The sequence below is a fragment of the Canis aureus genome, chromosome 27 (assembly GCF_053574225.1).
Source record: "Canis aureus isolate CA01 chromosome 27, VMU_Caureus_v.1.0, whole genome shotgun sequence".
In the NCBI taxonomy this organism is placed as follows: domain Eukaryota; kingdom Metazoa; phylum Chordata; class Mammalia; order Carnivora; family Canidae; genus Canis; species Canis aureus.
In genome coordinates, this window is record NC_135637.1 from 3,695,153 (window position 1) to 3,722,966 (window position 27,814).

Consider the following 27,814-nt stretch of genomic DNA (forward strand, 5'->3'; position numbering starts at 1 on the left):
CCGAGCACGGGGACGAGCACGGGGACGAGCACGGGGACGAGCACGGGGACGAGCACGGGGACGAGCACGGGGCCGAGGCCGCCCGCCTCAGGACCCCGCGCCCCGGGCTGCCCGCGCCGCTGCCCGACGGCGCGCTCCGCTGCCCGTCTACACCAGGGACTGGGTCCCGGGCCGCGCTCCTCGTCGGGCCGCCGGGCGCGGGTGCGAGCTCCCCTTCCGCACGAGCAGTCTCGGGCCCGCACCCGCCACCCCCCCGCCGGGACGGCGCCGTCAGGCAGGGGCGCGGGCAGCCCGGGGCGCGGGGTCCTGAGGCGGGCGGCCTCGTCCTCGGCGGCGGCGGCGGCGGCGGCGGCGGCCGGGCGGCGGCGATGCTGTGGCCGCGGCTGGCGGCGGCGGAGTGGGCGGCCCTGGCCTGGGAGCTGCTGGGCGCCTCGGTGCTGCTCTTCGCGGTACGCTGGCTGGTGCGGCGGCTGGAGAAGCGGCCGCAGGGCCTGGCCCGGAGTGGGCCCTCAGCCCCACTGGCTGGCGCGGCCACGACCTCGGCCCCAGGTGAGGCCTGTCCGCCGGCGCCCGCGTCCCTCCGCTCGCTGGCCTGGCCTGGCCTGGCCTGCCTCGCCCCCTCCCCGGCCCCTCTCCTCTCCTCCTTCCCCGGCCCCTCCCCTCCCTTCCCCTCTCCCTGACCCGTTCCCCTCCTCCCACCCCTTCCCCGACCCTTTCCCCTCTCCCTTCCTTCCCCACCCCCCATCCTCCTATCCCCCCCCCCCCCCCCGCCCTCTCCCTCCCCGGCCTGAGGCTGGTGTTTTGGGAAAGGCCTAGAGTGAAACTCTGGAGTCTTCAGCAATCAGACAATGGGGAAGCTGGGAGCTCCGGGCCTGAGTCTGCGGGCGGTGGTTGTGTGCGGGATCCCTGTGTGGCGGAGGCGTCCTGGGGCCCTGCGGCCTGCGATCCTCGCCCCCGTCCCGTGCAGCACGGACTGGTGGGCCCACTGCATGCCCTCGGGACCCTTTTCAGTCACGCTTAGTTTACCCTTTTGTGCGAAAGTCTGATTTCTTTCTGGAGGATGAGCGATAATCCCTCCTTAAGTGCTCTGGTAGGAGGAGATTTTGCTCCCAGAAAGTAAAATTGAGGAGTCCAGCTGGCAGTCTCATGGCTAACAGGGTCCATAGGGGTGACTGGCTTCTCTTGTCCTGGCTTTACAGCAGAGGAGCCAGACGGTCCGAGGCAGGCCTCCTAGCTCTGGCTGAGACTACGCGGTTTGGGGCAGCGGCCTGTTCCCCCAGGTCCAGCTATCCCCCATCCTGATTGTTTTACCTTCTGTCATCCCCTTAACAAAGTTTTAGCTGACATCTTGAGTTAATAGCATGCTGATTTGTCCAGGGACACCGTCCACCCTGTGCCAGGTTACTGCAGGACACCAAGACGGCCGGTTCCCCAGATACTAAAGCTAAGTGATGTGTGTGGCCAGTAGAGCATGGAGCTAAGAGATTAAGGTTTGGAGTGTCTTTTTTTATTAAAAATTTCCTTTTTAAGTTTTCTATTTTGAAGTCACTTTAGACTTATAAAAAATTACAAAAAGATGTTACACAAATACACATATGAAGAGATGCTCAACATCACCAGCCAAGAGTGAAATACAAATTAAACCTACAGGGACGCCTGGGTGGCTCAGCAGTTGAGCGTCTGCCTTTGGCTCAGGGCGTGATCCTCGGGCCTGGGAGGAGTCCCACATTAGGCTCCCAGCCTGCTTCTCCCTCTGCCTGTGTCTCTGCCTCTCTCTCTCTGTCTCTCATGAATAAATAAATAAAATCTTAAAAAAAACTTACAATGAGATGTTATGCCTATTAAAGTGGTTAAAATAAAAATACCACAAATTGTTGGTAGAAATGCTGAGAAACTGGGTCTCTCATTTACTGGGTCTCTGGTGGAAAGGTTAAAGGTTCAGCCTCTCTGAAATCAATCTGGCAGTTGCTCAAAAATGTAACTGTGCACTGCTTTCCTGAGTATTTATCATAGAAAAATGAAAACTTACTTTTACACAAAAACCCACGTGACTGTTTATAACTACTTGTGTCCAAACAATGGAAGCAGCTCAAAATGTCTTTTGAGGGCTGAACGGCTAAACAGAGTGTGGCACATTCATACCGTAGAGTGCTACACAGCAGTGGAAAGGCAGGGAAATGCTGCTGGGTCTCTGGGGCATTGTGCTGACTGAAAAAAGCCAATCTGTGGAGGTCTGTAGTGTATGATTTCATTTATGATAACGTTCTTGAAAAGTGGCAGTGATAGAGAACAAATGAGTGGTTGCCAGAGTTTGGCGACAGTGGAGGAGGTTGAGCATGACTGTAAAGGGGCGGCAGGAGATCTTTGTTGTGGTGGAACACTGAGTAGTCGGTTTTGAATTTATACATGTGGTGGACGGTCCTGGAATTCCACATGAAGAGCAGAGTGATGCAGGATGTGGCAAAGCCTAGCCCGTGTCAGTTTTCTGGTGCGCTGCAGCATGTAAGATGTCACCAGTGAGGGATGCTGGGAACTGCCCATACTATTTTTGAACTTGTGTTTGTAATATCTTCAAAATAAAAAGTTAGAATCAGTATACCATTCACTTATATTCCCTGATGTTAGTATATTATGTAATCACCATAAGGGGGACAACCTGGAAGTGTTCGTTATTCACATTGCAGACTTGACTGGGTTTCCCAAATTGTCATCTTGATCTGTGTCTTGGTCAATCAGGGTCGGGCAGATACTTTGGATTCTAGCCCAGGAGTCAGCAAACCTCATCCTGTCAGCCATATCCAGCCCCCTCCTATTTTTGTAAAGTTTTACTGGATATATAGCTTTTCTTGAGTGTTGGAGAGACCTTATGATTCACAGGTCTCAACCTTAGCCTGGCACCCTTTGTAGCAATTTGCTGACCCCTGTTCTGGCCTCTCCTTCCCCTTGTTTGTAGCTCCCTTTGGTCCTAAGGAACCTGGCTTTTGCTAGCAGCTATCCAGTTATTTGCTGATTCCTAGAGTAGGCATAAGGTAGCTTCAGAATTGCTGACCTGTATAGTGCACAGTCCTATACTGTTGTTCATTTACTAGGTATTCTCTCCCTCCTTATGTTTCTAATTTGTAATGCAGTTGAACTCATTTGTTTTGATTTATATTCCACTTGGGGTCTTCCCCCATCTTTTTGTTTCTTATTTTTTAGTATGTGAATCACAAACATGTTTCTGAAAGAAACTTTTATGAAGTGATACTGAGAAGTATTGCCCTTCCCTGGGCTGGCCCTCTGTCCATTCTTTCTACCCAGTTTTTACCCCTCCACCACCAGCAGGTACCCAAGCTCATTTGTTGCTGCTTTATTCTTTATTTTGTACACATAAACAATTATATTTTGTGTTATGAATACTAATTACAGTGTATTAAAACCCACTATTATTTTTATTCAAATGGACTTTCTAGCATATTATGTGTTCTGCAAGATTAATAAGCCTGTGTTACTTGATAACTTAGTAACCAGAACTGACAGTTATGGATAATTTGTCAGTGTCAAACACAGCAGCACAGACTTCTCATGTATTATTTTATCTAATTTTCTTTTTTCTTCTTCTTTTTTTTTTTAAAAGATTTTATTTATTTATTCGAGAGAGGCAGAGACACAGGCAGAGGGAGAAGCAGGTTCCATGCAGGGAGCTGATGTGGGACTTGATACTGGTACTCGATCCCGGGTCTCCAGGATCAGGCCCTGGGCCGAAGGCAGCACTAAACCGCTGAGCCACGAGGGCTGCCCTATTTTATCTAATTTTCAATGCAGCCTAAGAAGTAGAGCTGTTACATCCATCTTACAGATGAGGAAACAGGCTTAGAGTTTGCATGACTTGTCCAAGTTCACACAGTTAGTTCTGTGATGTAATTATTCTACTTACTGTTTGACTAGATACAAGGACAAAACCCCTTTCACACTAGCTCAGGTTAGAAAGATAGCTTTAGAGCAATGACATGGGAAAACTAGACTTTTGTAGGAATGGATACAACTCTTCTGTTTATTCAGTGTCTGCCCCACTTGTCCCAATCCCTTGCATGTGGCTTTTTTTCTTCTAAGATTTTAATTATTTGAAAGAGCGCAAGCAGGGAGAGGGGCAGAGGGAGAAGCCGACTACCCACTGAGCATGGAGCCGGATGTGGGACTCCATCCCCAGACTCTAGGATGATGACCTGAGCCAAAGGCAGACACCCAACCGACTGAGTCACCCAGGCGTCCTCCCCCTTGCTTGTGGCTTTTACCTTTCCTGTGCCTTTCATATCAGTTTCCTACCACTGAGTCACCTCTGTTGCTCTTATATCCACATATAAAGGGAATCTTCTTAGGTACCCTCCCTGGGTAGAATCCTGTGATCAGTAGGCTGCCCCCCTTCAAAATCTTTGGCAGGTTTTTGGGACTGTGCAGTACATTCATTGTTTAAAAGGATAATATCCTCTTTGCAAATAAGTAACAGCCATTTTTGAAATCTTGGAATTGGGAAGGGGTGGTGGCATTAAAAGCTTAGAAAAACAATACACAGGGGCATCTGGGTAGCTTAGTCAGTTGAGCTCTGACTCTTAATTTCAGCTGAGGTCTTGATCTCAAGATCATGAGTTTAAGCCCTGCATTGAGCTCTCCATGCTGAGTTATGGAGTTTACTTTTTGTTTTTACTTTTTTTTAATTTTTATTTATTATTTATGATAGTCACACACACACACACACACACACACACACACACACACAGAGGCAGAGACACAGGCAGAGGGAGAAGCAGGCTCCATGCACCGGGAGCCCGACGAGGGATTCGATCCCAGGTCTCCAGGATCGTGCCCTGGGCCAAAGGCAGGTGCCAAACCGCTGCGCCACCCAGGGATCCCTGGAGTTTACTTTTAAAAAAAGTAAAAATAAAAAAATACGCAGAAATAGGGTAATATAATGAATTCCTTGCTTGTAGTCATCGCCTGGCTACGAAAGGTATTAATATTTTGTGAATCTTATTTGTCATTGCCCCCTCCCCAGCTCTCCTTTTTTAAAAAAAAATTTTTTTATTTATTTATGATAGTCACACAGAGAGAGAGAGAGAGGCAGAGACATAGGCAGAGGGAGAAGCAGGCCCCATGCACCGGGAGCCTGACGTGGGATTCGATCCCGGGTCTCCAGGATCGCGCCCTGGGCTAAAGGCAGGCGCTAAACCGCTGCACCACCCAGGGATCCCAGCTCTCCTGATAGATACATATACACACACACGTATACATACACCTCCTCTGGTTAAACCTTTAAAATACATACATGTGTGTGTGTATTTTTTTTTTTAATTAAAGATTGATTTATTTGTTTTCGAGAGAATCTCAACCAGACTGCTGCTGAGGTCAGAGCCCTACATAGGACCCCATCTCATGACCCCAAGATCATGACCTGAGCCAAAATCAAGATTTGGAAACTTAACCAATTGAGCCACTTGGGTGCCCCTAGAGTAACTTAAAGTTAATCTTGGATGTCCCATCATTTCATTTGCAAATATGTCTTTTAAAACTCTCTACTCTTTGGTTTTATTGATTACCGTGTGTAATTGTTTTTTCATCCCTTCTAGAAGTTTCTCTGTTTCTTCTTTTAATTCTTTGTATTTGTTCCTTGTTATACCTGGTGTATTATTGGTGTTAAAATCACCATCTATGCGCTTATGACTCCCAGACCTGTTATTCACTCTGAACTTGTAAATCTTGGACTTGAAAACTGAAATGCCCAGTTGGTGGCAGTAACGTGATTCTGATGCTCAGTGCCTAGGTCTCCATCTTTCTCTCTCTAGCATTCTCTATCTCAGGTGAAGTCACTCATAAGCAACTAGACTGGAAATCTGGCTGTTATCCTAGGCTGACTGCAATACCTCAACCCCCACCCCTCCATGGCATCTGGTCCATCTGTCCTTAAGACCTCCAGTTTTTCTAATCTGAGCCCTTGTTTCCACCCCTGTTATTTCTTACCTTCTTCCCAATTCTTGCTGACCATGCTTAAGCCTATAATCCATAGGTTTACCTGCTCTTTCTCCAAAGGTCTCCATTAAAACCCTTGTTCAGTTCACACCCACTTGTTGGGTTGCTGTGTAACTTGAACAAGTTACTTAGTGTCTCTGTGATCTGTAAAGTGGGGGGTGAACAGTAATGATACCTGCCACACAGAAGAATTATGACCATTAAATACTTAGCCATGTAGTGCACTTACACTAGAGCTAGGCATTTGGAAAGACCCTCCCAAAACGTTAAACATGAGCTACTTGTTACCAGTATTAGCAGAGTGACTGCCAGAGCTATCTCTGTGGCTCCTCTGGTTAAATCTTTGCATAAATAAATTTCCCTTTTTTTATGGAATAAAGTACAAATATATTTGTAGGTCTGTTTCTGGAGTTGGATTTCTGATGGATATTGTTCAGTTGCCTTCCTTGGGTTTGTCCCACTTACACTCTAGAGAAAATGAGTGTGCTTATTTCCCCAGGGTGCTTACCTTCTTGGAATGTTAGTATATCATGTAATAGTAGCAGGTTCTGACATTCTTATCCAAATGAACCAGAAACTGCTTAATTTTTTATTAGTTTATTAATTTTGAAACAGGAAACTTCAGAAAGTTCTCATAGAGGGCTCAAAGACTACAAAAAATAAGGAGAAACTGGATTGAAATGAAACTGAAGCCAGCTTTATTGCTACTGCTGGATTTTTTTTATTTTTTTATTTTTTTTATGATAGTCACACACAGAGAGAGAGAGAGAGAGAGAGGCAGAGACATAGGCAGAGGGAGAAGCAGGCTCCATGCACCAGGAGCCTGACGTGGGATTCAATCCCGGGTCTCCAGGATCGCGCCCTGGGCCAAAGGCAGGCGCCAAACCGCTGCGCCACCCAGGGATCCCTTGTTTTGTTTTTTAATGAGAAAGGATGTACTTTTAGCCATCAGATTGATTTTTGTTTTCTTGGGCCTAGGTGAAATGACAATGGATGCCATCTTGGCACGACTGAAACTTCTGAATCCCGATGACCTTAGAGAAGAAATTGTGAAAGCTGGATTGAAATGTGGACCCATTACATCAACCACAAGGTTCATTTTTGAGAAAAAATTGGCTCAGGCTTTATTAGAACATGGAAGAACACTGCCTTCATATCCTCCTGGCCTTGACACCTCAGATGCCACCACTCTAAGCAAGGATGCACAAAGGGTTTTGAAGTCTGCTGTAGGAAGCCAGGCTGAGCAGGTTGGCTTGTCTGAAGACAGAGATTTTGGTTATAGCATGGGCTTGAATCCTCCAGAAGAAGATGTCATGACATCTAAGACCTGCTCCATGCCCTTCAGTGCCACCACTGGGGTCAGTGGCCACAAAGCCATGGTGAGGGCCTCTGTGGAGCAGCCTCTGTACTATGGGGTGTGCCCAGCATATGAGGACATCCCAGCGAGAAATGGTAATGTAACAAGCATCTGGTATTTCTTTCTTTCTTTTTAAGTGATTTTATTTATTTATTTGAAAGAGAGAGAGCATAAGTGGGGAGAAGAAGGAGAAGCAGACTCCCTGCTGAGTGGGGAGACCCATGTGGGGGCACCATCCCAGCACCCTGAGATCAGTGACCCAAACCAAAGGCAGATGCTCAACTGACTGAGCCATCCAGATGCCCCACATCTGGTATTTCTTACACAGATGGTACATGGACAGCAGGGAAATGTGATGTTGAAAATCTTGAACCACAGAGAAAATTTAATCACCATAATTTTACCAAGTGAGACACTGTTAGCATTTTTTTTAAAGAATTTATTTATTCGGGATCCCTGGGTGGCTCAGCGGTTTGGTGCCTGCCTTTGGCCCAGGGCATGATCCTGGAGTCCCGGGATCGAGTCCCGCATCGAGCTCCCAGCATGGAGCCTGCTTCTCCCTCTGCCTGTGTCTCTGCCTCTCTCTCTCTCTCTCTCTCTCTCTCTCTCTATGCCTATCATGAATAAATAAATAAATAAACCTTTAAAAAAAAAAAGAATTTATTTATTCATGAGAGACCCAGAGAGAGGGGCAGAGACACAGGCAGAGGGAGACACAGGTTCCCTGTGGGGAGCCCGATGTGGGACTCGATTCCAGGACCCCAGTATCATGATCTGGGCCAAAGGCAGATGCTCAACCACTGAGCTGCCAAGGTACCCCACTGTTAGCATTTTTATGTAGAACTCTGCTGAATTGTTTGTAAATGTGTTTGTGAATTTTCATTTAAAAAATTTTTATTTTGGGATCCCTGGGTGGTGCAGCGGTTTAGCACCTGCCTTTGGCCCAGGGCGCGATCCTGGAGACCCGGGATCGAATCCCACGTCGGGCTCCCGGTGCATGGAGCCTGCTTCTCCCTCGGCCTATGTCTCTGCCTCTCTTTCTCTCTCTCTCTCTCTCTCTGTGTGTGACTATCATAAATAAATAAAAAAAATTAAAAAACAAAAACAACAAAAAAATTTATTTTATTTTTTAAAGATTTTATATTTATTCATGAGAGACAGAGAGAGAGAGAGAGAGACAGAGACACAGGCAGAGGGAGAAGCAGGCTTTATGCAGGGAGCCCGATGTGGGATTCGATCCCAGGACTCCAGGATCATACCCTAGTCTGAAGGCAGGCGCTAAATGGCTGAGTCACCCAGGTGTCACTAAAATTATTTTATTTTAGTTAATTAATTTGATAGGCAGCAAAGTGAAGTTTTTTGAGCCATAGTACAAAGCTCCCAAAGAGCGAGGGGGACTCGAGAGGGTTGCCTGTATATGTGAATTTTTAAAAATGAAGAAAATTGGATTCTTTGAGACATGCTACATATACAAATAGGTTTTGACTAGCTACTATTTGCTGATAAATTTTTTCCCTTTCTTTTTTCAGCATAATCTGAATACCTTTTAATGTAAATGGCTAGTACAGTTATAAGTAGTTTTCAACATCAAAGATTTGCAATTAAAAAAAAAAGACTTTGAGAGAGGAAGATAGCATGCATAAGTGAGCACGAACAGAGGGAGGGACAGAGGGAGAAAGAAAAGCAGGCTCTATGCTGAGCAGGGAGCCCGACTCGGGGCTTGGTCCCAGGACCCCAGGATCATGACCTGAGCTGAAGTCAGATGCTTAACTGACTGAGCCACCCAGGTGCCCCTAGAATTGCAGTTTTAAAGAAGACTAAAGTAGATAGCACTGGAAAGAGTTAATGAAAGCTTGATATTGATTAGAATGTCAGAAATTATAGACTATCATTATTGTGATACCGTTTGTGGGAGTACTCCAAAATAGGAGATTTGTTAGACATATTATGTACCATGAGTAGAATGGAATATTATTCAACCATAAGAATTTTTTTTTAAAATTATTATTTATTTATGATAGTCACGGGGGGGGGGGAGAGAGAGAGAGAGAGAGAGAGAGAGAGAGGCAGAGACATAGGCAGGCTCCATGCCCCGGGAGCCCGACGTGGGATTTGATCCCAGGTCTCCAGGATCACGCCCTGGGCCAAAGGCAGGCGCTAAACCGCTGCGCCACCCAGGGATCCCCAACCATAAGAATTTTTTAAAGAATGTTGACACTGGAAATAGTCATGATGCAATTTCTATTTATTTTTAATCTTTATTATAAAAATTGCTTTTATTTATTTATTTATTTTAATTATTTTATTTATTTATTCATGAGATACACAGAGAGAGGGAGAGAGAGGCAGAGACACAGGCAGAGGGAGAAGCAGGCTCCATGCAGGGAGCCCGACGGGGACTCGATCCCGGGACTCCAAGATCACGCCCTGGGCTGAAGGTGGCGCTAAACCGCTGAGCCACCCAGGGATCCCCCTAATAGTTGCTTTTTACAAAACAAATATTGTAAAAGTGAAATTTCTTTCTTCCTCCACATCCAAATCTTAAGTCACTAGGATTAACCACTTTATAACTGCTTTTGTGCATTATTCCTGACTCACCTATGTTTTATTTATATATATGTATTTGAATTCAGATTTTTATTTTTGGTATATTTTCATTTAAAAGTAACACAGATCTCTATATAAAAATGTACCTTATTTTTATTTTCACAAAATGGTAAGTAGAAGTGTTGGGTCAGAAGGTACCCATTTTTGGGATGCCTGGGTGGCTCAGCAGTTAAGCGTCTGCCTTCGGCTCAGGGAGTGATCCCGAAGTCCTGGGATCGAGTCCCACATCAGGCTGTCTGCATGGAGCCTGCTTCTCCTTCTGCCTGTGCCTGTGCCTCTCTCTCTCTGTCTCTCATGAATAAATAAATAGAACCTTTAAAAAAAAAATAAAAAAAAAACAAAACAGAACATCCCCTACACAGCCTGTCTCCCCAGGATTTGCCTGCTGAGGCAGACATGCACCAAGAACACAATGCAAAGCGACTATCTATGATGTGAAGGAACATAGGAGCCAATCTAGGCAGAATTGAGTTGGGGGTGAGGGAGCTTCCTTACCTGGCAGCTCAGAGCCTGGGTGGATCAGCGGTTGAGTGTCTGCCTTTGGCTCAGGGTGTGATCCCCAGACTGGGGATTGAGTCCTGCATTGGGCTCCCCTCAAGGAGCCTGCTTCTCCCTCTACCTGTGTCTCTGTCTCTCATGAATAAATAAAATCTTAAAAAAATAAATAGTATCCTTAGATATGTTACATATGTGTACAAAATACACATCTTTATATCCAAGCCCATACATATGATCAAGCTTAATGTGTTCTTTTGACCAGCTAAGGCCCTTTTTCTTCAAGATTAGAAATCTGAAATATTGGGGCACCTGGCTGGCTCATTCAGTGGAGTATGCAACTCGATCTCAAGTCCCATGTTGAGTGTAGAGCTGATTTTAAAAAATAAGTCTTTAACGGATGCCTAGGTGGCTTAGTCAATTAAGTGTTTGCCTTCAGCTCAGGTCATGACCCTCAGGGTCCTGGGATTGAGTCCTATCTTGGGTTCACTGCTCATTGGGGAGTCTGCTTCTCCCTTGTCCTGTGCCCCTCCCCCTCGTGTTTCTCCCTCTCTCTCTCTCTCATACATAAATAAATCTTTAGAAACAAATCTTAAGGGAAAAATCTGAAATATGAGAGAAAAACTGAGTAACAATTGTTTGTTATGAAACCCGGGGCCTTCAGGTGTGAACTCTGTGATAGTGACTCCGATTATTCCTCTCTAATTTTCCTATTACTTTTTCCATGCAGAAAGGATTCATGTTTATGAGGATAGAAAGGATGCATTGCAAGCTGTCAAAATGATCAAAGGATCTCGATTTAAAGCTTTTTCAACTAGAGAAGATGCTGAGAAATTTGCTAGAGGAATTTGTGATTATTTTCCTTCTCCAAGCAAAGCCTCTTTACCACTTTCTCCTGTGAAAGTAGCACCACTCTTTAGCAGTGGTGGACTGAAAGGTAAATTATGTAGCAGCTCACTTCTTGGTGTTACTATTAGGTGGGCCCCAGGTGTTTTGTGCTTTCTTCCCCATGTATTGTCATTGGTTTTCTCCTTTGAGAAGTTCAGTTTGCTAGGAAGTAGAGAGCTAAGGCCCAGGCCATGGATAATGGGTCAGCCACCTGGTCTGGGGATGACCCTGAGGATAGAGACAGTGGGCCAGGCATTGGCTCCAGGCCCTGGGGGGGACAAGGCCAAGGAGAAGCAGCAGAGGGGCCACAGTTGGCCCTTTTGTTTTGCTTCCTTTGTTTCCCTCTCTCCTTGCTGCCCGTGGGAGTTAGGGGCTTTGTTAGGCACTGAGACTTGCCTGTACCTACTTGTAGGACTGTGCCATCTGCTTTGACCCGGATAATCCTGCAAAAGTTGAGCTCACCTATAGGACCTGTCCAGTCAGAGATCTGGCCATACTCACTCTGGGTCCAGAGCAGGGTCTTCTGAGAACTCTTTTTAGCACTGTGCAGAACCCTAGCAGTGTCTAACTTTGGCCCAGCTCTGTCTTGTCCCCTCCAGGAGCTCACAGCTGTCCTGTTGCCCTGGCTGGCTAGGGCTCCCAGGAAGGCACCTTTTCCTTGTGGACATAAGGCCTTTAGTCAAAAACCTCATCTGCTTGCTTTTCTGTTTCCTTATTTGGCCCTACATAGGTCTTTCTTAGGGAGGAATCAGAGTGATTTTGAACAGTTACAGGTTTCCCTCTTTACAGTTTGTGAAAATATTCCTCTAGAGATTGCTTTCAGACTTCCCCAGGTGGTTGTAATTAAACAACAAAAAAATCACTTCTGGCTCCACTCTGCCTTTATGGGAACTCTGCTCGTGGAAGTTCTTGTACAGGTGCTGCTGGTGTGCCCTCATCCCTCTTCACAAAGCCTTTTGCAGCTAGAGTCCAGTGAGGTCCTTTTGCTCTTGGACTTTTGCCGTAGTGGTATGTTTGTGCCATGTTGTTGGCTTGAACACAGGCCCTTCTGCTATATATGCTAATTGATGCTTATTTGTTAATCCCAACTAGGATATAAGCTCTGTGGGAAAGATTTTTGTTGCCCTCATATAGCACACAGTGGGTGATGAGAAAATGTTTGTGAAGTTAAATGTTCTTAAATTCTATCTTCTAATGACAGATGGTTTGTACTTGTCTGAGTCAGAAACTGTAAACAGAGAACGTGCCAACAGTTACAAAACCCCCCGTACTCAAGATCTCACTGCCAAACTTCGAAAAGCTGTGGAGAAGGGAGAAGACGACACCTTTTCCAATCTCACCTGGAGTAATCCCCGGTATCTCATTGGTTCAGGGGACAATCCAACCATCGTGCAGGTAAGCCTGCTTCCAGCATTGTTAGCATCAAAAGACTGTGGTTGACAAAAATGAAGCTCAGAATCTGTAGTTTTATTTCAGGAAGGATGTAGGTACAATGTTATGCATGTTGCTGCCAAAGAGAATCAAGCTTCTATCTGCCAGCTGACTCTGGAGACTCTGGAAAACCCTGAGTTTATGCGGCTCATGTACCCAGACGATGACCCAAATATGCTGCAGCAGCGCATTTGTTACATCGTTGACCTATACCTGAACACTCCGGACAAAGTGGTGAGTGTGCCGTAGGAAGAGTCATAGCCAGTCTAAACAAGACTTATGTCTCTCATATGTGATTATTAACTGCATCCCCCTGCATGTGGAGAGGAGATGTGCATTCATTGAATTCACCTAGCTTAGAAAGGGATGGATGACAAGATCCATTCACACACGAGAGCTCTGCCTCACTAGGCAGGATGCATATAGCTCTCAGCTTTGTGCAAGGATATGTCCCTCCTGGCCTTTGTCCAGAGAGGCCTGAGCTGGGCTTTGATGGGAAGATAAACCAATGTAACAACCTGAAGGGAGAAGAAAGTAAAAAGGGGTTTTGGTGCCTTTTATTCTAGGATTCTGTATCTTTTTTTTCCCCACTTAATATTAGGAATATTTCCTGCAGAGTTAAAAATTTCAAAGGGTTGGTTTTTAACGATGCGTAGGCTTACATAAGAATTCTTAAAACAGAAGAATTTTACTTATTTACATAAAGCAGAACCTAGTGATAGCTTAGAGCCAAGAATTGTAAACTCGGAGCAAGTCTAGGAGTTTGAAAAGTTGTGGTTGTCACAAGAAGGAATAACAGAAGCATGTTGGAGTGGGACATGACTTACTATTTCATGATACATGTCGAATGACACATTGAACTCCAGAATTGTAAAGCAAGGATAACTTTTAAATTAACAAGAGAGAGAAGGAAGAATAAAGATAAATTTGGCCAAGCTAGCACGATTATAGAAGGAAGTAAAAGTTTAGAAAACAATGGTTATATGAAAGCAATAGTAAGTGTAAAATAAGACAGAAAGAGCAGAATTAGAGTTGTGTCTGTTAGACTAAGAGTAGATAGACTTAAGGAAGGATTCCTAATTTGATTAGTATGTTCAGGAAGTGTGACTTGAAAAATATAACAGAGTGATGCCTGGGTGGCTTGGTGGTTGAGTGTCTGCCTTTGGCTCAGGGCATGATCCTGGAGTTCTGGGATCAAGTCCTGCACCGGGCTTCCTGCATGGAGCCTGCTTCTTCCTCTGCCTGTGTCTCTGTCTCTCTCTCTCATGAATAAATCTTAAAAAAAAAACAAAAAAAAAACAAAACTATAACAGAGAAGTGTGTGCCCTACAGAAAATACACAGTTTTTTTATTAATGTCTCTGTAGTATTCTCAGAAAAATGTGCATATGCATGTCTACAGGAAGCATTTAATAAATTCTTGAAATTAGATGTTATGGGCCATCTTTGACCATAACTCACTAAGAAGAGGAATCAATGACAGTGTTGGCCACAAATATTTGGACTCTTGAGAAAGTACCAGAGCACGGCAGAGACCAGCATGGTGAGAAGCCGGGCCAGGCTGGCCAGCAGTGTTAGAAGAACCGAGAGCCTGTTGTCCCAGCAGGAGTGAGGGCAGAGGTTACGGTCAAGCAGGTTAGGGTTAGGGATGGATGTTATGTAGTATGAAGGAAAGGAGTGGCCAGAAGGAAGTGAGAGTGTCGAGGTCCCTTTGAGGTTGGGTGTTTTGAATGCTAAGTGAAAACATTGGCCCCTAACATGCAGCCCCATCATCCTCCCACCTCTGCAGGCCTAGCAGGGAAGATCAGGCTATTAGTAGAGCTTGGGCCACAGAGGTAGAGTTGTCTCAGGTAGAACATGAATCAAGAAAGTCCTAATTTAGACAGTGCACTAGAGCAGATCCTGCAAAGGACAGTCTGGTTTTGTAAATAAAGCTTTATTGGAACACAACAGTCCCCCTCTTTTTTTATAAAGATTTTATTTATTTATTTATTTATTTGAGAGAAAAAGAGAATGCGTGAAAGCACAAGTTGCTGGGGGGAGAGGGGAGGCAGAGGGAGGTGGAGAAGCAGACTCCCTGCTGAGCAGGGATACCCCACATGGGGTTCAATCCCAGGACCCTGAGACTGTGGCCTGAACCCAAGGCAGATACATAACTGACTGAGCCACCCAGGCACCCCCTGCTCGTTCTTTGTGGATCATCCATAGCTGCAGAGACATACATAGCAGGGTGGTTATGGCAGAGACTGGGTGGTCTGCAAGGCCTAAACTGTTCACTTTCTGAACCTCAGTTGAGAAGGTTTGCCAGTCTGGACAAAAGGGCAGGATATGGTCAGAGAATGCTGCTGTAGGCAATTGCCCAGACTTTTTTAGGTTCATGTGGGAAGAAATGAAAAATTATATGAAATGGTGACATGGTCATAAAGAGTGTACTTTGCCCTAGCTCATTTGTTAGCTCCCTCTGAACCTGGGCACCCAGGCACTAGGCAACAGTTACTAGGGTGCTGGGCTAGCCTCAAGTCCAGGCTTAAAGTGAGTATGCGCTTAACATGCCAATATTTCTCAGTTGTAAAAATAATGTCTTTTTATGGTCTTTTGTTTTTGATGATTTTTGTTCTGTTACTTATATTTATCTTAAAGCAACCTTTTGAAACAAACATAATTAAAGATAAGTATTCTTCCACTGCACCTCTCCCAGGGCTATGACACGCCATTGCATTTTGCTTGTAAGTTTGGGAATGCAGATGTGGTCAACGTGCTTTCTTCACACCCTTTGATTGTAAAAAACCCAAGGAATAAGTATGATAAAACTCCTGAAGATGTAAGTATCTATTAAAATACTGTTACTGTATACCGTTAGACATGAAAACATGTGAAATCACAGTATTGATCACAGCTACTGTGAAGCCAGTCACTGACCCTGTGAACATGTTTGCCTCACGAGCACACCATAGAACCATGATTACTAAGTAAGGTATACCATGAAGAAGACGCATCAGTAGAATCAGGAACTGATTCAGAATAATGAACTGCCCATGTTTGCTTATTTTATCTTCCTGAAACCGATGGTCATTTGTTCTCATCATCTCACAGTTTTTATCAAGTTCTGCTTATGCATTACCTCAGTTGACCAGGGAACTGGAGAATGGAGGAGGCAATGGTGATGGAGGAGGGGGTAGTGGTAGTGATGATGAAGGTGGTGGTGGTAGTGATGGTGAAGGTGGTTGTGGTGGTGCTGGTGGTGGTGGTGGAGGAGGTGGTGGTGGTGTTGGTGATGATGAAGATGGTGGTAAGGATGATGAGGATGGTGGTGGTGATGAAGATGGTGGTGATGGTGAGGATGGTGGTGGGTAGTAATAAGGATTATGGTGGTGGTGATGATGGTGCTGAAAGCAGCTAACATGTTTTTAGCTCATTATGTGCCAGGCACAGCCCTAAGTCTCTCCCAGGTATTCTCACCTGACCCATAACGACTCTTGTCAGGACTAATGCTGGCAGTGGAGCAAAATGTGCGTTAGAGAGGGCAGAGGTGTGTCTGTACTTGTGAGGTGGGGGGTGAGGAGGATCTGACAAGAATTGAAAGATCGGTGATTTGTCCTGTGCATTGGAGCTGTTGTTGGCCAGCTGATCTGAACCAGCCAGCCCTTTGAAGTGGAATCTGTAAGGATTCTAATCTGTTAGTGAATGCTGCTTTTATAGTTGCTTTGGTTATATAAATAGTGCCCATTTTCTATAGAAACTTTAGAATACACATAAACAAAAATAAAATTCCCTATTCTACATCTCAGAAATTATCATTGTTTTTCATGAGTCACACTCAGCTTTTTTGTGTGCATAGGTATGTATATTTTTCACTGTAAAATGGTATTTGGTAACTAGTATTCTTTTTTTTTTTTTTTTTTTAATTAATTAATTTATTTATTTATGATAGTCACAGAGAGAGAGAGAGAGAGAGAGAGAGGCAGAGACACAGGCAGAGGGAGAAGCAGGCTCCATGCACCGGGAGCCCGATGTGGGATTCGATCCCGGGTCTCCAGGATCGCGCCCCAGGCCAAAGGCAGGCGCTAAACCGCTGCGCCACCCAGGGATCCCTGGTAACTAGTATTCTTAAATCACTTGCTATACCTCACAAAAAAATAGTTACACTACTTATAGGGTACAATGTAGTTGATTTCTCTTACAGGCTAGCCAGAGATGGTAATTTTGTGGTTCCTTATTTGAAGGTTATTGGTTTTTTATTCTAGTGAAAATGTTCTTGTCACTATAATTCTCTAAGGAAGAAAGTTGATTCCTGTAGTAGCAAGAATAAAACACTTGTGTTCCACACTAAATAGGAATTCTGTTTTAATCCAGCCAAACAACAGCAGTAGACAGGCCCCCGGGCATTGGAGTTCATGGAGCTGAAAGTTATACGTGTGTCTGCCTATTCCTGCCTGACTGATGTGGAAAACTAGAACCTGGAGGGTAGTATGAAGAAAGATCATAAAATTCACTCACAGAGTTTGTCCTCCTCGTCCTGACCCCTTCAGCTTTTACAGAACATTTTGGAAGAAAGATTATACTGTTAAACACATGTGCTTTGATTGTGGGCTTTATGAAATTTCAATATTAGGACATTGTCCTTGTATTGTTAACTTTAAATTTTGTTTTTATAAAATCATTTTAATGATAAAATGTGACAAATTAAGATTTAGACTGTTCACATACTGTTTTTTTAAAAACAGGTCATCTGTGAAAGAAGCAAAAATAAGTCTTTGGAACTGAAGGAGCAGATTAGAGAGTACTTAAAGGGTAAGTTGGGGCATAGCGCTTGGAATGTAAGGACCACCAGTGGGGAAGGCCCTGGACTGCTCACTGAAGCAGGGTGACATCTTAGGGTAACAGACCTTGGGGTGGTCTGCTTCCTGAACCCCCAGCTCACATGCCACCTGTTGTCTTATAATGCCTCATTTGAAGCCTTGAACTTCTCTGGGAGACCACAAGTCGTCTGTCATTTGACTGTTCCTCATGGTGTCACCCTGTAATCTTTTCAGGTGTCCCATGTAGCAGGTGCCCAAGCACAGCCTGCAAGTTATCAGAGTGGAGAGTGGGAGGGGCTCTGCCTGGAGCTCTTTGATCTGGCAGTTGGTTGGCTTCTCAGATCCCGGTCAGCCCTTCCATGTGCTGCCCTCTGCGCCAGGTCTTGTTTCTCCTGGCTCCCTGGGCAGCTCCTTCCTGCAGCCTCATAGGCCCTGGATCTCAGCACTCTAGGCTGACTTTTGACCTGTTGGCTGCCCAGGGAGCCTGTGACCTGTGGGGGCAGCCCTTCCTGATCAGGTCTACGGGGGCTCACCCCTGCCTTCTGGGCCGTACTTTGTGGTCAGAAGCTTCAGGGAGCATGGAAGTGGCTGGTTTCAGAAAGGAACTTTTCCTGTTGTCTTCCTCTAGGCTGTTTCCAGTGTGTTTGGAAGGTGGTGGCAGAGGCATCTTTCCCGCCATCTGCAACTAGAAGTCTGGTGGCCCCACTTGCTATGTGACATGACAGCAGATACTTGAAGCTCGAAGCTCTTTGACCTGGCCCCATTTGCTGTCTCTCCTTGTCTCTTAGTTTCTGTTCCTGTTCATTTAAAGCAAGGGTCAGCAGATGTTTGCCTAGCCTGCCGCTAATCTTTGTAAATAAAGTTTTGTGTGACTGGCACACGAAAGCCACAACTATCCATCTGCATGTGGTGTCCTGACACTTTCCTGCTCCACTCTCCCAGGTGACATTACCACACTCTATCATTCTTTGTCCAGATTTCACATCAGAGTGTCCTGTGATGCCAGATCATTTGAATTGTGTGTTCAGTGATAGAATATTGTTCCACAGATCAGGAAGGTTAAAAGAGATTAAAATAGAACTTCTTTTTAACAATTCTCAGGCTCCTACTTTTATGCTAATCTTGTTCATACAGGTCCTGCCTCAGTCTTTTTAGTACCTGGGGGTATGGAGGGGTGTTTGCTATTCCTCTTCCTTCCTTTTTATTTTCCCCGCAGAGGAAGAATGTGGTCTGACAGAAACTGGCCTCTCACCTAGGTCCTCTAGCTCCAGAGCTTTTTTATCATTGGATCCCTTGCAAAGCCCCTGGTGTTTCTTGGGTTGTTTACCAGATGCCACTGAGGTGAGGACCCACCCAAGGAGATGCCTTAACCAGGGTATCTCCTCTTCCCAGGCCACTACTATGTGCCACTTCTGAGAGCTGAGGACACATCGTCTCCGGTGATTGGGGAGTTGTGGTCTTCAGACCAGACGACTGAGAACTCTCACATCGGCCACAGTGGAGGTGGCCCCAGAGACCCTGTTCTGACCTTGAGAGCCTTTGCAGGGCCCCTGAGCCCGTCCAAGGTGAGCTCCTGTAGAAGCTTCTGGACAGTTCCTGGCTGTCCCCACCAGAAGTGCTGGATGTTTCAGCGCTTGCTTTGTGTTTGGTCTTGAGATCAGGACTTGTGGAATCCCATTGAGGTGGTGACGAGGTTTGAGAACATCTGCTAGAGAAACAAGAGTGTCTTGATCCTGTTCCTCACTGGTTAGCCAGGGTGAATATGGTAGTGAGCCCATACTTCAGAGGAGCGAAGTTTACCTGGGTTAAATATCATCATCACCTGGTTCTTCTGTCCGTATCAGTGGCCCTTCTCATGGTACATGCCAGTCTAGTTGGGCTGTCCATTCCATATTCTTGGTTGTTTATTGTCAGTAGGAAATTTCCATTTGCAAACTGTGAAGTTCACCTTCGGGGCAGAGGTATTTCGTACACTGTTATCTTTCTTGTTAAAGATTTTAAAAGGGTGCCAGGCTGGCTTGGTTGGAGCATGTGACTCTTGATGTCAAGGTTATGAGTTCGAGCCCACGTTGGCTGTGGAGAGTACTTAAAATCTTTAAAAACGAAACATGAGACCTTCTATTTTAATGAAATTTAAAAATGATAATTATTTTAATTTTTAAAGACTTATTCAGGGATGCCTAGGTGGCTCAATGGTTTAGCGCCTGCCTTAGGCCTAGGGTGTGATCCTGGGTTTCCAGAATCAAGTCCTACATCAGGCTCCCTGAATGGAGTCTGCTTCTCCTCTGCCTGTGTCTCTCACTCTCTCTCTCTTTCTCTCTCTCTCTCTTTCTCATAAATAAATAAAAGTCTTAAAAAAATTACTTATTTGAGAGAGAGAGAGAGCAGCAGGGAGGGGTAGAGGGAGAGAGAATCTCAGGGAAATATCCCCTCTCAGCAAGGGAGCCCTACACGGGGCTTGATCCCAAGATCCTGAGATCACGACCTGAACCAGAACCAAGCATCGGATGCTTAACTGACTGAGCCACCCAGATACCACGATGTTAATAATTTTAAATAATTAGTTACCTGCAATTATAGAAGTGTCTGCAAAAACAAGTGTTACGAGTTATGGTTAGAGTAGGTTGCATAAAACAAAATTCTAATAAGAGTGACTTAAGGGCACCTGAGTGACTCAGCAGTTGAGCATCCAGGCTCCCTGCAGGGAGATTTTTAAAAGATTTTATTTATTTATTCATGAGAGACACAGAGAGAGGGGCAGACACAGGCAGAGGGGGAAGCAGGCTCCCTGTGGGGAGCCTGATATGGGACTCGATCCCAGGACCCCAGGATCATGCCCTGAGCCAAAGGCAGATGCTCAGCTGGTGAGCCACCCAGGTGCCTCTAAACAAATAAAATCTTAAAAAAAAAAAAAAGTGACTTAAAAATATAGACATGCATTTTCCTCTTATGTGATGGGAAAGTGACTTGAGGTCCTTGGTGAGGCAGCTCTGCAGGGTCTACCTCAGGGTGAGGCTTCATCTTTGGGAGCCTGAGGGGCAGCTCGGAGCCTCACAGCCCAGCGTGGGCCACTGGAAGGGATCCTTGCCAGAGCCCCTTTGTGCTGCTGTAATAATGAGGCACTGGTTGTTTATTGGTCTAACTGCCATGCAGGAGGGCACATGAGGAGGAAGAGGGATGCCGGGAGGTACTCAGCTGGGTCTGTGATGCTGATGGGTCTCTGCATTTACCTGTGACGGGTACATTGCATAGCTTGGTACGTTTTCTCCTCAGGCAGAAGATTTTCGCAGGCTCTGGAAAACACCACCTCGAGAGAAAGCAGGCTTCTTTCACAATGTCAGGAAGACGGATCCAGAAAGAGGCATTGAGAGGGTGGGAAGGTACTGACTGGCTTTGTACAAAGGAACAGGAGCCAAGTGGCAGTGTCGTTTTGTATACTGTGCACTTATATGTTGGTTGAGGACGGAAACCAATTACAGCTGCAAAATGATCGTTCTGGGAAGTGTTCACGGTGAGGCGGGGAGTATGTGAAGTTTATTCATTGAGGTTTGCTTCCTGTGAATGTTACACACACTGTGTAGCACAGATGTCCACCACAGCGGTCCCTCTGGCAGAGACTAATGGGAAGCATGTCCAGGGTGTGGCAGTGTTCTGTATGAGGGGACATATGCTGGGTGTCTCCTTGGCAGGAAATAAAACTCAAGAGGCAGATGTGGCTAGTAGCTGTTAGTAAAAAGTCCCTGAAAAGTGTTTTTTCCAGAAACAAGTGTTTTTAGTCAAAAAGCTAAGTTACAGTGAAATCAAAGCTACATTGATTGTTTTAGAATTTTTTTCTCAAACAGTTTCAAGTTTACAGCTTGAACTTGATAAGGATTTCCAAATTTTTATGTGCCTTAGGAAAACCAGAATCCTCTCCAACTTTATACAGTTGTTATATGGAAACAAGGCTGGTCTGTTATGGGGTTTCGTGTCTGATTTGTTGCCTCTCTGGCTTGTGAGAGTGGGGTGGGTGGTCAGGGACCCCTTCTCTCTCCACAGCTGCACTGCATTCAGTGACAGTCCAGGAGAGAAACCGTGCTCAGCCTTGTCCTGCTTGAGAAATGCAGAGTACTATCATAGCCCCAAATTTGTAATAAAAATCCTAACCAAGATTATAGGCATTGTTTGGCACTTCCAGCATAAAATGGCTGTTTTCTGAGCAGTCAGATCTGTGAGGTTTTTTTGGTGGGTTTTTTTTTTTTTTTTTTTACAACTGGTTTTCTAACTGATGGATTGTACTTACTCTTGCAGGGAGCTGGCTCATGAGCTGGGGTATCCCTGGGTCGAGTACTGGGACTTTCTGGGTTGTTTTGTTGATCTGTCTTCCCAGGAGGGTCTGCAAAAACTAGAAGAATATCTCACTCACCAGGAAGCAGGCAAAAAGGCTCAACAGGACTCAGGAGAAAATGAAGCCTCTCATCAGGAGAACCCCTTTGGTAAGGACATTCAGACATCTGTAGGTTCTTGGAACTCGGACCCTGTCCTGTGGCCGTGGACCAACTGCGTCCATGTGAATGAGCACATACGTGCCTTCTCCTGTTCTCAGCCCACTGGTGTCGTAGCAAGTTTGATGGGAGGTGCCAGCCACTGTCACGTCCCACGTGCACCTGCCTTTGACCTTGGCTTCCTTCTCATTCTCCTGCCTGTGAAGGCGTTGCGCTGAGCCTGGATGCTGCTGTTTCTATGTGCAGGGACCTGCATGGATTTTCTTAAGGGGCAGTGCAGGCTTCTGTCTGGGGGCCTGAGGACGTGGCTCTGAAGGAGTGTGGTTTGTGGCTGGTTCTGGGGATTTGCAGGTGCACTGTGTGATTCCTTGTGGACTCTTGTCACACACCTCTCTGAAGAACTGCTCTCTCTCCCCTGTAGGCCATGCTCGGAAGTGCAGCAATTCGATCTCTGTGAGAGCATTTCTTGATGAAGATGATGACTTGAGCTTGGAAGAGATTAAAAATCGGCAGAACATGGCTCGAAATAACACCCAGCCCACAATTAGCACTTTTGGGGACTCGAAGTGTGACATCCTTCCCTTGGAGCAGAAGACCGACCTTATAGAAGCCTCCACCCTGACCAGTCCCCATAGCAGCAAGAATGGGTTCTTTAGCCACCTGAGCAGCGGCAGGACCTTGGGCAGGAAGCAGCCAGAGGCCCCGAGCACAGAGGAAGCTCTCCTCTCATCAGTCTCAGGCTTGACGGTTGAGCTTGATAAACTGAATTTGGAAGATCTAGGAAGTAACTTTTCTAAGACACCAAATAAAATTACAAAAAGTAGAGACAGGAAGAGCTTGACATCAAGAATGGACGTAGTCGAGAGTGACTCGTTAGAGCCGCCTGCTGTTGACACACTTAGAAATAACCAAAGCAGGACAGAAAGTGAAATGTCGGCCAAAATAGCTAAAATACGTCTGGGTCCTGATGCTCCTGTGCACAAGGCTCAGCAGAGTGGTTCCGTGTCCTCAGAGCCCTCAGGGGTCCCCACCACAAAGGAGCCTGTCCAGAGGCTCTTCCTTTTTGGGTATGAATGGGGCGTGTGCACATGGGTGAGGCTGTGGGGGTGGATGTGGAAGCGGATGTGAGCACACATGGCACTGTCCTAGTTTTCGCAAACCTTTTCTCTACCCACAACGTGGTTGGATGTGGTTTTCTGGCTCCCATCTCTTTCATGACTTTGTAGCCCTGGGTGCTCTGTTATGATTGTCCAAGTTGGTGGGAGGTGTGTTCTTTTCAGTGCAGGTTCACATCTTGCTGTACTCCCTGGGGAAGTAGTCCTCCCCAGAAGGACTAGGCCAAGAACTTGGTGTGTTTTAGGAAGAAAGACCCATCTTCCCAGGGGACAGGCCCTTTGGGTCAGTCTTGTGGTCATTGACCCTGGGGGGGGCGGCTCAGAATTGCATGTTCGCAGTGGAGGGGTCCACCACTCCCCCGTGGGACAGTGTGGCCTGTCTGCCCCTGTGGCCTTTGTCCATCCACAATTCACATCAGCCGAGACAGCTGGTGCCTGTGGTGGCAGAGATGGGCCAGCAGTTGCCGTTCTGCTCCTGTGCAGGACTCTTGAGTACTGGTGTTGGAAGTCTTTTTAATCACAGGTGTTTCTGCTTTTTCTTTCCTTTTTTTCTGCCTTGTAGAGAGGAGCCATCAAAACTGGATCGGGATGTTCTGGCAGCTCTGGAGTATGCCAACGTGGACCCTCAGCAGTACCCAGCCGTACACAGATGGAAGAGTGCCGTCCTGTGCTACTCCCCCTCTGACAGACAGAGGTCAGTGGGCCTACAGAATAACCTGTAACACAGGGTTGTTGGTAGCTAGCTTCCAGAGCGGTCCGATTGCAGTTTGCAGATGTTCACATAGTTGTTCATCTAGAACACCGGCAGACTGGTTAGCCAGGCTTACGTGCAGCATCCTGATAGGGCCATAGTTGGCAGCGTCCCACACACACAGGAGGTGTGCACTTGGGTGGAAAGCAGGAGGTGATAAGGTGGAGATTTAGGATGGAAGGGTAGGGACTCCTGGTCAGAGCCACATGGGACTCCTGGGAAGTCGTGTGTTCTGTGACTTCAGATCCTGTGGTTCTGAGGTTGCAGTACCTCTACTGGAGCCCTGTGGTCCCCCAGGGCTTGGGTGCAGGGCCCATATCACCATCTGTGCTGACAGACCTTTCTTGGTTTCCTCAGTTGGCCAAGTCCTGCGCTGAAAGGGAAGCTGGAGTCTCATCAGCCGGACCTTGGCTGCCCCCACAGCTGCAGCCCAGGGAGAAGCCCCGGGAAACCCGGGCCCACACACTCCCCAGGCCTGGGCAACGCTGGGCGCTATAGCCCCGCAAGTGGGAGCCACCTCCGCAGGATGGCACACCTGGCCCAGCTCACAGCCTTATAGGGTGGGTGTAAGCTGCTGGGCATCTCATTTTACTCTTTGTTTTTAAAGAAAAAAGGGTAATGTGTTTATTGCTGAAATTCTACCAAAAAGAATATATTCTGATTAATTTATTAGTCCTCATTTTGAGAGTAAAAGATTTTTAGAAAATGCTAGTGTTTTGTATAAAATTTAGTTTTCTGATGTTTTGGGAGAAGTTCATGGAAGCAAATCCAGATACGGATTTTCTGGAAACTGTCAATGTATAACAATGTGGACTTAAGTTTGCATTTGTAAGTGTAAGGCACCATTCCCATTCTGTGTGTGCCAGAAGCCCGGGCAAATGCCGGAGCTGGGGCTGCCCCGAGTAGTGCTCACTTCAATTCCATTCTTACAACAAAGATGAATTTTGTGCCAAAATTCATTCTTTCATTCATTTTTCTGGGAAGGATCTCTGACTTCTTAGTTCCTGATAGAAAATCTTTGTTTTGCCAGTTGGTCCCAGTGGGTAAGACCCATTGACAAGGTGGATGCTCAGGAGTCAACGAACCTCGAAGTTGACTTATACTTGCAGCATTTATAGTTACGGTCATTATAAACATTTAAGCTAGTGACCAGAAGATAAAACTAGCTTTTCTCTGGGAGTCAATCCTCTAGTCCGTGGGAGTCCTGGGAGTCCTGGGAGTAGTCCCGCAGCACTTGAGAGGCCAGCAGCCCTAAGGGACCTGCAGTTCCAGTTACTTTGTTTAGTTGCTGAGGTAGTGCCAATAAAATGACCTTTAAGTTCTCTAGTTTTGAAATTTATTGCATATTTCCAAATTTACTTCCATTGGATTTTCTTTATAAAAGGGTATTGTGCTTTAGTACAGAAAATAGCAGTATATCTTTGAGCCCTGATCATTTACCTTATTACATTTATTTTAGCTTCCCTTTGTCCATGACCTTCTGGGCGGTCTGCCTGGAGCATGGGGGTCACCTTAGAACTACTGCCTCGATAGACACCCACATACCCGAGTTGAGAGCTGACTTCTCTTGGGTGTACGTGACTGCTCACACACTGGTGGTGCTCTGTGAACATTTCCAGTGTTTGATCCAAAATGGAAAGCTCTACCAATTTTTGCTAAATTCAGTGCCTTTTGTAAATCATTTTTTATTTTCCTGAAACTTGGTTTTTGTGAATATACAGTGATACTAAGTAGGCATGAGATTTTTGTTTTTGTTGTTTACAAAAATTCTGAATTGGAACTTGTGTTCAAATGTATTTCATGTGCTAACAAGAGACAAGTCAGTAATATTGGAATCAAGATTTAGACTTTAAAATTTAAATGGTTGTTACACAGGGTGTTTTCATTTGTGGAATGATCTAGATATAACACAGAAAAATACATTCTATTCTAAAAGCCAATGGCATTTATAAAAGTCATCTTTGCTCTCAAAAGAAATTAGAATACAGATAGTACATTCACGGCAATGGTCTGCTTTCTGTAAAATTCTCTTCCATATGTTGTTGTAAATATTCCGATGGAAATTAAAAGTGTTCTGAGTTTTGCAGACTCAGTTCTTGTTTTCTGAAGTTTTGGGTGGTCTTCACCTGTTTGTTGCTATAAGGTGGTTCTGGCCCCAGCGAATGCATCATCATGTGTCTTAAGGTGATTTTGCATTCTTTTTTAAGCTACTTAATGAAATAAATAAATAAAACCATGTGGTGGTAATTCTAAGCTTTCAGAAAGACTCTCACAGGTGCTGTTTTTATTAAAATCTTAAGCAATGTTGTGATGAAACAGTGTGTTAATCTGATAGTGGTGAATTTGCTGTTTTCTGGCCCCTTTTGTTCTTAACATGATTGTGAAAAACTTTAACTTTCAGTTAAGCTAGCACAAAATTCCTAATTGCCTTTGGAAATGAGCAACCCTCTCTCATTATGTTGACAACTGACATGTAACTAATTCACGTCAAAAGAGATGATGGGAACCCTTCTGTCCCGATGGGGTGGTTCTGTGGCTCCGGCCGCAATACAAGGGATATGGGCAAGTCCCCTGGTCATTGCCTAGGCACAGCCACTGGCAAGGTGTTCTAGAACGAGTGCCCACCTCACGGAGCAAGTGTTGGTTTGCAGCCCTCTTGGGAGTGTCCTGGGTGAGATCGGTATGTGGAAGGCAGGAAGGGGCCAGGCCACTCCAGGTTGCCAGATGGCAGGTTTAATAAGCTGAGGAACTTACATACAAGGCTCATTATCGTCGGTGGCAAGGTGAATAGCTCCCTGCAGCCATCTTCCCAATCTGAAGAGTTGATCCAGAAGCCCCATTCTGTGCAGGTGTTGCCACCACCGCATCACCATCTCAAGGCTGTGTCCTTGGGGCAACCTCGGGGACCGGGACAGGTGAGTGGAATCCTCAGCCAAGGCTGGGAGGCCCTGAGGAGCTTATGGGTCAACTGGCCATCACATCTTTTTGAAGACCTTACTCCATTCCAGCATGGACAAGTCCTCTGGAATAATTTTGGCATGTTTGCAGCAACACTCACAGCTTTCAGGGGCAATGGTGGTCTGTGGGATTACTGCCCTGACATGCTGTGGCTTCACTGCCCCATTGCCCTGAGCTTGGTCTGCTCACTGGGCTGTTCAAAGCATGTGCTTTTCTTACTTATACTGATGTTTTGCGCTTGTACACAAAAACTGTGAGGATTTTCTGGTTTACACATTGCACTTCTGTACCTTTCTTGGCTGTCTCAGAAGAATAAACAGCACAACACAATAGGAGGGATCCTTTATCTTCCCATTGATGTCATTTCAGGGTCCCTCATGTTATATGGGCTAATTAGCAGGCTTCATTTTGACCAAACTTAAGAATTTTGACCAAACTTAAAACACTTGCCATTTCAGAAGGCTTTGGTCATCTGTGGCACCTCAGAAAGTTTCCATCGTCACATCAGTGGGCCCCTGTGACCCCATATCAAGACCTACCTCCTGCTCCTCGGCTATATCCCGTGTGGGCTCATTTTCCACTTCCAAAATGCTGCCCTGCTCCTCAAAGGTCAAGTGAAATTCTGCCATCAAGGCATATTTTTGAAGGCAGAACAGTGAGGCAGCTGCATAAACCCCTTAAGGGAAGAAGGAAGGGGACCTGCCACCTCCCCCTTCGGGTGTGTGGGTTCGAGGGTCCAGGGGTCAGGCTCAGGGTAGGACATGAGGCCTGGGTGGCCCTTACCTTCCTGGGCCTCCTTCACACCTGAAGTCAGAGATGTGTTGCCTGTTAATTCCATGCTTTAAGAAGTTGGCACAACCCCTGGCTTACTTTGTCCAAACTGTTTCTAGAAAGTGGTGTATAATTGATGCCTGTGGAAAACCATTT

At 45.8% G+C, this 27,814-nt stretch overlaps 1 protein-coding gene across 3 annotated transcripts; it reads left to right on the forward strand.

Moving 5' to 3' along the window:
* Nucleotides 1-351: 351 nt before the first annotated feature.
* On the forward strand, nucleotides 352-26,193 carry ANKLE2 (ankyrin repeat and LEM domain containing 2). 3 transcript variants are annotated; one of them, XM_077875115.1, is made up of 14 exons: nucleotides 411-549; nucleotides 1,378-1,490; nucleotides 6,982-7,455; nucleotides 11,193-11,399; nucleotides 12,552-12,745; nucleotides 12,827-13,015; nucleotides 15,479-15,601; nucleotides 17,505-17,571; nucleotides 18,972-19,144; nucleotides 20,853-20,959; nucleotides 21,870-22,054; nucleotides 22,485-23,130; nucleotides 23,741-23,872; nucleotides 24,287-26,193. In XM_077875115.1, the coding sequence occupies exons 3-14, from the start codon at nucleotides 6,987-6,989 to the stop codon at nucleotides 24,486-24,488; spliced, it is 2,694 nt and encodes an 897-aa protein (XP_077731241.1). In that variant the 5' UTR covers nucleotides 411-549; nucleotides 1,378-1,490; nucleotides 6,982-6,986; the 3' UTR covers nucleotides 24,489-26,193. The 3 variants fall into 3 exon arrangements, with proteins under 3 accessions (XP_077731240.1, XP_077731239.1, XP_077731241.1); XM_077875114.1 differs by lacking the exon at nucleotides 1,378-1,490 and having other exon boundaries at nucleotides 352-549; nucleotides 12,576-12,745; XM_077875113.1 differs by lacking the exon at nucleotides 1,378-1,490 and having other exon boundaries at nucleotides 353-549.
* The last annotated feature ends 1,621 nt before the right edge of the window (nucleotides 26,194-27,814 follow it).